Here is a 14780-nt window from a genome sequence, read left to right as displayed (position 1 = left end):
ATATATATATATATATATATATATATATATATATCATATACAGGGTGTCCTAGACCACCCGTACACCCCTTTTCTTTCAAAAACTAAGCATTTTAGAGAAAAACGTTTTCAACAAAAATTGTATGGTTTCGAGGGGGCCATAAGATGGTACCATTGGTTTGACCTTGAAGAGTCATTTGAACGTCACGTGAAGGTCACTTCAATTTTTTTAAATGGAACACCCTATATATTTTTACACATTCTTGTAGCTTATCTCGAGAGCTTTCCAAAGCACTATAATTAAGTACCTTTTTGTTAAGTACTTTTTGAGTTATGAGGCTTGAAATAATTTCTTAATTTTACATAAACCGTAAAATATCTTGTAAAATATTCATTTTTCGATTATCTTACTTTAATACTTTTACGTACAAAATAATGAGAGGAATCAATTGGTGTAAAGAAAACACATAGTTGTTTTGAAGAAAAAATATGTAATTTGCAATTAACAATTCCATATTTTTTCTTAAAAACAACTATGTGTTTTCTTTACACCAATTGATTCCTCTCATTATTTTGTACATAAAAGTATTAAGGTAAGATAATCGAAAAATGAATATTTTACAAGATATTTTATGTAAAATTAAGAAATTATTTCAAGCCTCATAACTCAAAAAGTACTTAACGAAAAGGTACTTAATTATAGTGTTTTGGAAAGCTCTCGAGATAAGCTACAAGAATGTACAAAAATATATAGGGTGTTCTATTTAAAAAAATTAAAGTGACCTTCACGTGACCTTCAAATGACTCTTCAAGGTCAAACCAATGGTACCATCTTATGGCCCCCTCGAAATCATACAATTTTTGTCGAAAACGTTTTTCTCTAAAATGCTTAGTTTTTGAAAGAAAAGGGGTGTACGGGTGGTCTAGGACACCCTGTATATATATATTATATATGTGTATATAAAATTTTTTATTTTTTGAATTACATAAATCAGTGCTGGGATTTACTTGCAACTTTCGGCCAGATTTCTTAGTTTACACCTATTGTTCCCCTCTTATCGCTCGCGCCGCCGGACGCTTGTAACTAAGGAGCGCTCAGGAACGTGCGCGTCACAAATGTAATGTGACAATCTATCTAAGTTCTCTTTGTTGTTTATTAATAATAAAAATAATTATTTTATTATTAATTACGTATATGTTCTATAACAATTTAAAATATTTGTGTTTTGAAACGTAATTAATAATAGAATAAATATTTTTATTATTAATAAACAATAAAGAGAACTTAGAGAGATTGCCACATTACATTTGTGACGCGCACGGTCCTGAGCGCTTCTTAGTTACGAGCGGCGCGAGTGATAAGAGGGGAACAGTAGACGTAAGCTAAAAAATTCTGGCCGAAAGTTGCAAGTAAATTCCAGCACTGACATAAATATATCTTTGATAAGATAATAAATTCGTAACAACTGTAAAAAAAAAGATATTAATATTATAAATATTCTTTTTAAATTTATAGTTTTTCCAAAGAGAATACCTTTTAATATATTTTATATATTTTTTTATATATTTTATATATTCAAATGTATTATTACTAAAAATAATTATGTGTTGATTAAACTAATTTATATAACTATTATTTGTATATTATACATGTATAATATATAATCCTTAAAAACTTACCTTTTTAAAAAAAAAAATAAAAAAATGAGCGCCAAGTTCATGCACTAATTGTATTTAACTGTTATATTGTTTACAAAAATAGTGATATAAAAAAATTGCGCCAACTAAGAATAAAAATTTACAAGATAAATAGAAGTACAAGAAAGAAAACTTGTGTAAAAGTTAAATAGAAATATTTTAATTAAAATCATTGTTATACAAAATAGTTGTTTTAATTTTCAAAAATAATATTAAAAAATTAAAAATTTATTTAAAAATTGAAAACTGAAAATTAATATAAAATAAAAAAGTAAAAAAAATTTAATTAAAAAAACTGGTTACATTCTTCAGAAGAATGGCTGTGATTCGTCAATGACGTCTAGTAAACTATTCTGGATCGGATCAAACCCAACCATTCGAAAACGCCATAGTTTGTAACACAACCTCAATTTCGTTGATATGATCGAGTGTCGATAAAAAAATTAAAACAATTTTATGATTTATAATGAGAGATGAATTGGTAGAAAGATGGTAAATTGTTATTTATATGGATATTCAAAAATTGAGGGACGTACTGAAACGCCTCATATGTAAATATATTTATGTTAATAAGAGATTTGCAAATGAAATATAAATGTTTGAAATTTACCGCTGTCCTTTCGCTTCCGATGACGTCATAAATACGTCATGAATACGTCATAAAACTAAACCATTCCAGCTTCACCCGTATTGGCACATGCTCCTTCCTGGTATTCTTTATTCATCACTGGCCTGAGCTGGCCGCCATATTGGTTACATTTTAGGAATACTTTATTTTACGAGTGTTCTGATCTGTATATAAGACCGTGCAAATTACATACTTATGTACATTACATATAACATCAACCAATCACAAATGTGACTGCTGTCTACCAACGTTACGCATGCGTGAGAATTTAGTACATCAATTTTGTGGACATGTATTTGACGCAAGTTAGTGGTCTAATACTAATATATAGTGTAGTCGTCTGTATGTAAAACCGGGAGCACAGGCTATTGCATAGGCGCATAATCATAAGCATAATTGATTGGTCCACAAGTATATATATAAGAAAATGAACCAATCAATTTTCTCATGCTTATGCTTATACGCTTATGCAAAAGTCTGTGCTCCCCGCTTAAGTCGGAGGGCGAGGCGCTTGCAGACGATCATCAAAAAGCGCGGGCAGTCGGCTAAGAGAGACGGACACGGTGCAGAGGAATAAAGAGCGTGCCATAAAAGAACTGCGTCTACTGAGTTCCTTAAACACCCGAATAACAATTTAAAAAATGGATAGAACGACCGTATTAATGAAATGGATTTCCATATATCTCTGTCTGCTTCAATGCTGCTTTTGTGCACGTCATATTCTCAAAGACCCGAGTAAGCCTGCCTAATCTATATAACCCGTACAATTAAAAATAATATGTTTGAAATAATCTGACGTTATCCGAAAATATTAATTGTAAAATATAATGCCATTAATATGTCATACGATATGTTTAATTGTTTCGGATACAATGCAAGTTTTTCTATTATACATTTTGGAGTTGTTTAGTTTTATTATCGGAATCTATATTTACTAATTACTATATTTACTAATTATATTTAATATTTTACATAAATTTATAAAATAATTTATAAAATAATAATTTATAAAATAAATATTGACATGTGTTATCCAATTACTGTGAGTTTAAAATATGTAAATGTTATTTTTGCTTTGAAAAAATCTTTTCTATATTATATGTACAATTTTGTTTCAATTTCTTTTAAGTATTTATTATTTTATTAACAAATTATAATACCAAATTTTTCAACCAATTTTTCTATAATACAATTTATACATCAATAAGAACAAGAAAATTATAAACTTTATTCCTTATATATGGCATGTCATTTTGTTATTTATTAATAAGATTTTCTTAATCTAAAATAAAAATTCAATAATTGATTTAAACTGAAGTAGATAATTTTTTGGTATCATTTTTATTATGTCATAACATAATAAAAATGAATTAAAATTATGTCCTGATATTTAAAATTAATTCAAAATAGAGAAAGATACAGTCTACGTGGAATTATTTTTATGTCAAGACATAACATTAATTCATTTTTATTATGTCATGAGATAATATTATTGTATTTTTGTTTATGTCGTAACAAAATAATTGTAGGAATATAAATTATAAGCTATCATAATAATTCAGTAAATTAAAATTACGCTACGACATAATAGAAAATCACGAATTAAAATTATGTCATGACTTAACAGAAATTCGGTGAATAAAAATTATGTTATAACATAATAAAAATTGAAAATTAAAATTACGTGTTATTGCCATTTTAATCCTGGATTTCATATTAAATTTTATATCGAAAGAAATTTTTATTATGGCAAGACATAATATTTATTGAGAATTTGTATTATGCACATAATTTTATTTCCCGAATTAAAATTCACGAATTAAAATTGCGTTATCACACACAAATTGATATAACTGCATATGCACGGCATAAGATGTCTGAATGAGCATCGAACTCACGTCACACCACTCTGTACATTAGCGTCACGCGTAGACGTGTGCCATCATAACCGCTTTAATTTCCTAAAGTTCACGAATTTCCATTATGTACATAATTTTAATTTGTGAATTTTAATTATGTACATAATGGAAATTCGGGAATTAAAATTATGTACCTAATTTTAATTCCCCAAAAATATTTATGTTATAACATAAAATAAATTCAGAATTAATATTTTGTCTAGACATAATTTTAATTCTGCATTTTCAATTATGTTATAGCTAAATAATAATTTGATGAATTATAAATATGTCTAGACATAATAATAATTTCTTTTTCTTGAGTATTATTTTAATGTGGTAGAATTTTTATGATGATATTAAATAGCAAAATGGCGTGCTATAATTCCTTGAAAATAGAGCGAGATAATTGTATATGTAGATATTAATTTTCAATATTTTAATTGTAAGAAAATATTTTAACATATTTGATTTCATGTTACAGAAGTACATTTTTCCAACGCAGGTGATACTATGGGAAATAATAATAATCCTGAATTAAAAATGTATTGTCTTAATGCTGCTCTAACGTCAAAATACTTGGCACATATGTGGAGAACTATGACTGTAAGAAAATTTTAATAATACCCAGATAGCAAGCACACGTTATTTAGACGTTTCAAATTGGTCATTCACTGAATATTCTTGACGTCACGAGTTGACATTTTTATGACGTAAAAGTTTAATGTCACAGATTCTTGACGTCATGATATGTACCGCATTTTGACGTCATAAAATGTACCATATTTTGACGTCTTTTTCTTAGCATAGTGATGTATTTAAAAGCGTTGTCGAATAAAGCAGATTAGCCAATTCGAGAACATCATTGAACAATTACAACCATTCTATTCTTCAGAGGAATCTAGGATCGATTAAACTGCTTTATTTGAAAACGCTGGAAAACACAAATATGGTAAGAAAATAGGTCACATTTTATATATGTGTTATTATTATTTTATTTAAACATAAATAGAAAACTTACTTCTAATATCATATAAAATTTCAACAAATAATGTCTTCCGTCGCCTGCGTTTTATAAAAATATATTTTGCCAATCAACTGTATTATAAAAAAATGTGTATATTTGTTGGCACTTTAATTACACTCGATTGATATAGCTAATATTTTCACTGTGCACTAATTTAATGAACACTTGAGTGATTAAGCAACATGATCGTGCACAGATAAACGCATGCATCGAAAGAAAAATTGTTGAAGTCTGATCGTGAAAGTCATATTATATAAAAAATTTTAAAATATTTTTTTATGGGATCGATGTACTAACTAATCACATTAATAAGAAAATAATCGTCAGTTCATGACTGAAATATGACATCAAAATAGTGTTATATCAAGACGTCAATATAAAGTCATGTAACAAATCATGCAGTTATTTTAATGACATATGACCAAAAATAACCAGTTTGGAACGTCAAAATGATGTGTGCTTGCTACCTGGATAAGAATAATATTAAGAATTTTACACACACATATATATCTTTAATAAAGAGTATTTTAATATATTTATAATATAAATATAACATCTTTCATAGATGCAACTGGATACTAATCCAGATTCCTATATTTTGTATGATGACAAAACATCGGAAAAAATTCATCCAAAACACAATGAAAATCAGAAATCGTGGAGTTTTAATTTGTTTGATACAAAAATACAATTAGAAATCAATTCTTTTGAAGATATATGCATAGGAGTTTACATAGAATCTTTTAATGAATCTGGATATATAACGAATCTAACAGAAACATGTAAGCATCTGAATCTAACAATAAGATTATCTTTTTTGTGTATTAACGTAATTAATAATATATCTTTATTCTTTATCAGGTACCAATGTTTGGAAATTGACAATGATGATAATAGGTATTATTATTTTCTGGTACGCATATATATTAAGTAGAAATTCATTTTATTATATTTGTGGCATAATATTTATGATCACTTTACCGATTACATTTTTAATATACAATATGGCAAGAAGTTTGATATTACGGGTAATTATTTTGACATAATAATATATTTCATTGAAGAGAAAGTATAATTTACGATAAAAATATCTATTTAATATTCTTTTATTCATTAAGGGAAAAGTTATGTGCTTAGTGTTTGCTGCATTAATGAGCAAACTTTATCTTCCTCAATTATGGGAAAGTACACATTTAAGTGTAGTACAATACAGAGAATGGATTATGTGGTACATTCTTGTCATCCCTCTGATTAGCTGTGTAATTTGTTATCGTTGTGGTTCAGTTATCAATAAAAGAATAAAACAAATAATACAATGGTTTTTGCAGGTATGCTGTGTATATAGTAAAATATTTGTTTCTTAAATTTATTTATTGATATAATTTTTGAATTTCTTCTGGATTTATTGATATAAAAATAACATTATATTTATACAGCTTATGAGATTGACAAGGGTATATAGAAGTAATTACTTTTATGCGGCATCCTGCTTTTCATGCTGCATTATACTTCTTTACACTTTTCGAAAGGCGCTTGAACGAGGAAAGAGATATTGGTAAGCATATAAGACGACCAACATAGAACTAGAATATTAATAATTCTTCTTTTGCAATCATTATTTACACACTATCTCACAAAACTGCTGTTGTATAAAAATTTTAGTATTGAATTATTTGAATATCCACATAACAAAAGTTGATCCAAGGTACGTTCATTGGATATACTTTAAAAACTTTTAATTATCCGCAGAATATGTGTAAAACCGTAGGATATGCTGAGGATATTTGAATGTCCGCTTTCATGTTATCCTTAGGAGATCCAAAAAGAAATATTCCTGGGATGACTTACATAACAAAATTAAATCCCAACAATATTCACTGGAAGTTTAAAATGTCTTTTTCATTGTCCTAAACTGATCCAGAGGAAATCATTAAATATACGAATCTATCTTAAATGTTTATTTAAAATACACTACTCAAAAAAAAAAGAATAGGGAAAACTTTTTGTATCCTAAAAATTGGGCTATTTCTAAACCGCTGAAACTCATCGAAAAATCATCGTAAACAAAAAATTAAAAAAGCATTTTGTAGCTTGAAGTTTCAACTTTAACGCGCAGTTGGTGGTTTTTAAACAAAATTTTTATTCTGCGTTTTAAAAAAGGACACACTGTTTAGTTCCTTAAAATTATATGTATTTTTAACTCGCCGCAACTTGATAAAAAAATTTTTCTCGAGAAATTCAACTCGAATTCCATAAACTACAACATTTTGCTTACAAAACGTTTTCTTTTTTAATTTTCCTACGATTTCTTTTAACCGAGTAATACGATTTTAAAAATAAACCAGTACTTTTTAGATATGATAAAAAAATTTTTCTCGAAAAATTCAACTCAAACTCCATAAACTATAATATTTTGCTCTGCTTTTTTTTTTAATTTTTCTATGATTTTTTTTTACCGAACTACATTACTTCGAAATCAACATTCTTTTATAAAGAATCCGTTATATATGTATGTATCTATATACAGAACATTGAATTAATATCCATCCAAAAATCAATATCAATATACATGTATCTAAAAATGTATCTATATATAACAAATACCCAGTGAATGTTGTACGGATATTTGCAGGATATTAGTTTACATATCCTGTAGATATTTATGCAAGCTCGAATTGCGGACATTTGGATATCTACAGCATCTGTAATAGCTATTTTTCATACATTCGTGGATATCCTCAATGCCCGTGAAGAATATCTAGTGAATATCTAATATCAATTATTTTCCGTATGGGCTCTTTAAAATTCTGAATCCCAACAATAAGGGACCCAGATTATTAAACAAATTATTTTAAATTAAGTCAGTTCATCAAAAATTAATCTGACTAAAAAGAAGAAATGTACTTTAGATCCTATATTTGTACCAAATCTTTATATATATTTCATGATGAAAAATTGAGTACGAGTTAGTTAACTTTATAACGCCGCATAGCGACAAAGCGAAGAGACACATTCTAAATATGTGTAATATTACAGAAATATACAATTACAAAACTTTTTTTTAGCAAACCTTTTTATCTTTCTGAAAGATGTCAGAAATATTGCAAATAGTTAAATTTGGTTTAGCGCGCCGCGTAACGGCAAAGCGAAAAAACATTCCAATATGTAATATTCTAAATATGCAATATTACAGAAACATAAAAATATAAAACATTTTTTAGCAAACTTTTATACCTTTCTAAAAAATTTCAGAAATACTGCAAAAGCAACATTATAAAAACATGATACAAATATATTTCTGAAATATTTCAGATGAAAAGTTACAATTGAAATGTTAATGAAATATTTCTGAGTATATAAGAAATGCTATAAATAATTTCTAAAATTGATCTGATACATATAATAATTTCCATTAATTTTAATAATACCTTCAAAATTTTTAAAATATGTGAATATAATAAATTATGTATCGTGCATGTTTATATTTATCTGTATTTTAAAAATGTTTTCTATATACTTTTTAATTTTGTTTTTTAACGAACAAAAAGATAATATTGCTTCTTCTTTTTTTTAAACAAGGCAAACTGTGTTTCCGGAAAAGCGAAAATTATTAAGTGAGGATCAATATTATCAAAAAGGAATACAGAATACTAGGAAATCTTTAAAAGAATTACAAAACTATTGCTCTAGTCCAGAATGCAATCCTTGGAAGATAGTTTTAAGATTAAAAGATCCTATAAGGTTACATAATTTTGATTATATATATTTAATATTCCCATATAGCACAGAAGCTTGCATGTTACAATATTGCTCATTGCAGTGTAATATTGCAGAAATATTATTTTGTAATATTACTTTGGCAATGTTGCAACAACATTTTACTATAGCAAAAATGTGTAACATGTGTTTCTTTACTTGCCGCTACGCGGCGACATCAAACTTAACTAACTCGTATTTGAATTTTCATCTAAAGTGGATATAAGGTCTACATAGGACTAACGTAGTAATTGTATTTCTTGTCTTGTGTCATGAAGTCAGTTTAGTTTCTCATAAACTGACTTGATTTATTTAATATTCTGAATCCTAATGAGGGATCTAGATTATTAAGCGAATAATTTGTTTAATAATCTGGATCTCCCATTAGGATTCAGAATATTAAACAGATTTGTTTAAATTAAATGAGTAAATGGGAAATAGTTCATTTATTGCAAGTATTAAAATATTCTGGTGTCGAATGTATGTAAAATAATTGTAATATAATAATTGTATAAATTATCGAGATAAATATTTAATAAAAAATATTTAATAAAAAACACTAATAGATGTTTTTTTAAAGGCGTTTTTTCCTATCTTTCTGAAATATTTTTTTATATTTTCAAAGTTAGTATTTATTAAATTTTTAAAACGGTCTGCATTTGTAGCAAAATGCGTTTTAATATTACAAATACGTTGCACCGTAACATTACTACAATCTTACATTGTAATATTTCTAAGAGCAAACATTTTAACGTTGTTACAAGCTTGCAGTTATGTTGCAGAAACAATTCGCATTGTAATATTGCATAGAAGTTGCGAATTGTTACATAATTTAATAACATAATACATAATTTAATAAATAAACTTTGAAAATATAAAAGAATGTTTCAGAAAGATAGGAAAAAACGCCTTTAAAAAAAACATCTATTAGTGTTTTTTATTAAATATTTCTTATTAAATATTTATCTCGATAATTTATATACAATTATTTTACATACACTCGACACCAGAATATTTTAATACTTGCAATAAATGAACTATTTCCCATTTACTCATTCAATTTAGAAAAATCTGTTTAATATTCTGAATCCTAATGAGGGAACCAGATTATTAAACAAATTATTTGCTTAATAATCTAGATCTCTCATTAGGATTCAGAATATTAAATAAATCAAGTCAGTTTATCAGAAACTAAACTGACACAAGACAGGAAATACAATTACTACGTTAGTACTATGTAGACCTTATATCCACTTTAGATGAAAATTCGAATACGAGTTATTAAGTTTGGTGTCGCCGCGTAGCGTAAGTAAAGCAACACATGTTACACATTTTCGCTATAGTAAAATGTTGCTGCAACATTGTCAAAATAACATTACAAAATAATGTCTCTACAATATTTCTGCAGCATTAGTAATACTAATATTACATTTGTTGTACGATAAATTTTTTAAGCACATTGATTGGCTGCGAGATAGAAAGTTTCTAAAGATTCAAAAAATTATTATCCCGCAGCCAATCAATGTGCTTAAAAAATTTGTTGTACGACAAATGTAATATTAGGCTTACACTGCACAATATACAATGTTGTAACATTGTAGCAATGTTGATGCAAGCTTTTGTGCTGTACGAGTATATATATAGGAAGTAAATCTTCTTAATCAATTGTATGAATTTTTCAGGTTTGCGAAATTTATGGAAGGAGAACCACATTTGTCTAAATATGAGATTGAAGAGCACGAAGAAGAAATATCAAAAATTTTAAAAGAAGACGAATACACAGATGATGATGATAAGTATTAAACATAAATGCTTAAATAATAAGGATGTAATAGTATGTGGAAATTTATATCTGTTTTCTAATGATTATTTTTTTGACAATAATAGATAGAAAAATTATCTTTTGTTTGTATAAGTTAATTCAGAATTCTGTATAAAATTTTTTTAAGTAGAATGCGAGATAGAAATTGAAAATGATGTAAATTTCTTGTTTATATCTTCAATCTTGTTTATATGTTCAAATATGTTTCTGTGTGAATTTCTCGGAAACATATATACAGCACCGAAAGATTGCAAAAGCGTTGCATAGACCTAACATTGAAACATTGTAATATTGCATAGAAGTTGTGAAATGTTTCTGCATCATTACTGCAAGCTTACAGCAACGTTGAAATGCCCGTCCTTAGAAATATTACAATGATGATTCAGAACAAATCTAATATTACTGCGTGGTTAGCAACATTCTCTGCTGAATGTATAGCGATAGCTAAAGATAATGCTGTAAACAATCCAGGATGCAATGTAAATCCGTATTATTCGATAGGAGTAGGAAAGCGAATAATATTTTTATTATTATATTTTCCATTATATTCAAACGTGATGGTGCCTATTTTCACTTATGGATTTCTAACTGCAACATCTTTTGCAGTAGAGGCTGAATTTAATGACTGCACACACAAATACCGACTTTTAAAAAATATTTCACGTCCGATGCGCGTCGATAAGTTTGTAACTTTACACCTGAAATCATTCCCTGGTCGTGCTAAACTCGCAATAGCGGAACAAATACCTGAAAATAAAATTGCAAATATAGAAATTAAATTAGAAAACAAAACTAAAGAAAAAGAAATAGATTCAGATATTACTACATCACAACAAAATCTGACATGTCACACTGATATCAAATTAACACATATAACGTGTAACGAAAATCTAGAGACGAATAGAGACACTATTAATGTAACGCACATTGAAACTCCACAAATTTTACAAATTTCAAACACTGACGAAAAACAAAACTACGAATGTAATTTGAGTGAAAAATCCGTATTAAATGAAAAATCAGACAATGAGTATTCCGATTTAAATAACGAACATAATTGGCGAAATAAAAATGAAAGAAGAACATTTAAAAGAACGTATCTTCAATCACGACCCGATTTCGTAGGAGTTTGCAAAAGGAAAAAGATTGATATTGCTATGTTACAAAATGGAAATCTTTGCGAATCGTTTAAAGATGGAAAAGATAGACTTGTCGTTATAAACACATGTGGATTTGATAGCATTGTCCAGTTATTTACTGCTGCATCTATACATGCAGTATTTTACGATTTTGTAATAAATGCTACATTGGACATATTTAAATTTATTAAAAATTTATAGATAAAGATCCAATCAAATCAATTTATAAACAACGCGCAACAATATTGCGTAAAATCGAATATTTCGTCAGCAAAAATACATTTAATGTTGTGACAGTAAACGCACTTTCAAATGTGACCAATTTGTGCGAATATTTACTAAACGAAGAGCCAAGTTGTATTTTACAAAAGGAATGTGGCAATTGTAAAAAAATGACAACTAAAAATTTGACTCTTATTAATCTTGATTTCCAGACTATTCAATCACATGGATACAATGCTATTGTTCAGGCTATTCAAGATTATATAACAAATAATTATAAAGAATGTAAGCAATGTGGGCAAAACGTAGAATTAAAGGTAAATTATCATTCGCATTTACTAATTGAATGTATTGGAGACGAGAATGTCGAAGTAGCGTTAAAAATTTTTCCAAAAACGCTTACACTTCAGGATGCATCATTCACTTTGATTGGAGTTGTACATTACAGCGGTGAACGTAATACAAAATCAATTGGACATTACATAGCTTATGCTTTATGTGGAGATAAATGGATTCTTTTTAACGATTTATTAAAAAAATGTCGACCTATCAGTGAAGACAACACTGTAAATCCAGCAATTCTTTTATATATAAAAACATACTAAAAAGTGAAAAAATAAAAAACTAATTATTAAAACTATAAAAGTTCAAAAGTTCAAAAGAAATTAATTACAAAAAACTAAAAACTGTAGGGAAAAATTAACAAAAAGTACGAAATAATACAAAAAAAAACAAATAAAAAAATTTTATCTTAATATTATACGTCTTATGCTTACAATTAGATATTATTACATTTAGATGTAATTTTATATTACTTACATATTAGATATTGTTTATATTGTTTATATTACTTACATATAGATATCAATTAAATTTAGATATAATTTTTCATATAGTTTTAAGATAGTTTTAAGAAAGTTTTAAGATTTAAAAAAAGTAGATTTAAGTTAATTTACGGTAGTCTTAAGATTTTGAAAAAGAAAATAAAATAATTAAGCATAGTTTTTAAAAAATAAAAGATTTTAAACATAAACCAGAAAAAAAATTATAAAAAAATAAATAAAAAAATTATTAAAAAAATAAAAAAAACAAAACATAAAAAGAACCATTCCGATAACCTCCACCTTGCCGTGGTGGAATGGCTTATGTGCATATAAAAAAATGCATAACAAAGAGAGGTCTTAAATAATTAATATTAGTTCCGTAACTAAAGAGAGAGAGATAATTACATAATTCGAATAATATAAGATATAAGAGCGAAGTTTTAAGCGCGAAGTGCCGCGCTCAAGAATAACGTATCCTTCAGATTGTTGTTCTTGAGGAATCAAATATTTTGCTAACTTGTGCTAGGTTGGCACAATTCAGATATGCAGTCCTATATCTATGGAACAATCAGAAAGCCGAATTATGGACATAGAATCCGAACGCGAAGGACCGCGCTCAAGAGTAAAGTGCCCTTCATATCGTTGTTCTTGAGAAATCAAATGTTGTGCTGACTTGTGCTAGGACAGCACAACTCAGATATACAGTCTCATCTCTATCGAACAATTATAAAGCCAAATTATGGACATAGTTTCCGAGCGTGAAGGGCCGCGCTCAAGAGTAAAGTGCCTTTTATATCGTTGTTCTTGAGAAATCAAATGTTGTGCTGACTTGTGCTAGGTTAGCATAACTCAGATATGCAATCTTATCTCTATCGAATAATCAGAAAGCCGAATTATGGACATAGAATCCGAGCGCGAAGGGCCGTGCTCAAGAGTAAAGTGCCCTTTATATCGTTGTTCTTGAGAAATCAAATGTTGTGCTGACTTATGCTAGGTTAGCACAACTCAGATATGCAGTCTTATCTCTATCGAATAATCAGAAAGCCGAATTATGGACATAGAATCCGAGCGGGGAGGACCGTGCTCAAAAGTAAAGTGCCCTTTATATCGTTGTTCTTGAGAAATCAAATGTTGTGCTGACTTGTGCTAAGTTAGTACAACTCAAATATGCAATATTATTTAGATCGGATAACGAATACATATAAAAATGTGAATTATATTCAATATTAGTCGAAATGATTTTTTTATCATAACTTTTTTTGGGGTCACTTTTTATAAGTAATACTTTAGCATAATAATAGCACAACCTAGCACAATTTAATACAGTCAAAGGAGTTGCAAAGAACGAAAAGTGGGGGGCTGACTCAAATAATCGTTTTTTCAATTTTCTATTGTATTTTTCATATTACGGTTTTAATATTTCAGCACAATGTAGCACAAACCTAGCACAATTTAGCACAACAGTCACAAAATATGTTAATTCTAAAAATGGGGTGCTAACTTCTAATAGGCGATTGTATGCGTGTAAGCCGCATCCTTGTCCTGACACCACTGTTTATCAGTTTAATTTCTGACAAATTGAATTTAAAATAATTTACTTAATAATCTGGATTTATTGTTGGGATTCAGAATATTAAACAGATTATATCAGAAATTAGGCAGATAAATAGGAGAAATAGTCCATTTATTGCGTGTATTGAAGTATTCCCATTACCGAGTGTCAATAATCTATATAAAATAAATCAAGTCATCTTTTAGTCATCATGGACCCCACACGGAACAAAAAG

At 27.8% G+C, this 14780-nt stretch overlaps 1 protein-coding gene across 2 annotated transcripts; it reads left to right on the top strand.

Moving 5' to 3' along the window:
- The first annotated feature begins 1892 nt into the window (after positions 1-1892).
- Positions 1893-10803, top strand: LOC145976206 (nuclear envelope integral membrane protein-like). 2 transcript variants are annotated; one of them, XM_083077758.1, is made up of 8 exons: positions 2235-3040; positions 4688-4809; positions 5796-6012; positions 6092-6258; positions 6349-6558; positions 6667-6785; positions 8810-8971; positions 10669-10803. In XM_083077758.1, the coding sequence occupies exons 1-8, from the start codon at positions 2947-2949 to the stop codon at positions 10787-10789; spliced, it is 1212 nt and encodes a 403-aa protein (XP_082933884.1). In that variant the 5' UTR covers positions 2235-2946; the 3' UTR covers positions 10790-10803. The 2 variants fall into 2 exon arrangements, with proteins under 2 accessions (XP_082934658.1, XP_082933884.1); XM_083078532.1 differs by lacking the exon at positions 8810-8971 and having other exon boundaries at positions 1893-3040; positions 10669-10793.
- Positions 10804-14780: the final 3977 nt, after the last annotated feature.

Source organism: Camponotus vicinus, unplaced genomic scaffold (genome assembly GCF_025532165.1).
Source record: "Camponotus vicinus isolate PSW18456_S1 unplaced genomic scaffold, iyCamVici1.0 SCAF_1, whole genome shotgun sequence".
In the NCBI taxonomy this organism is placed as follows: Eukaryota; Metazoa; Arthropoda; class Insecta; order Hymenoptera; family Formicidae; genus Camponotus; species Camponotus vicinus.
The sequence above is the reverse complement of the archived record's forward strand: the minus strand, read 5'-3'. Positions and strand labels throughout refer to the sequence as shown.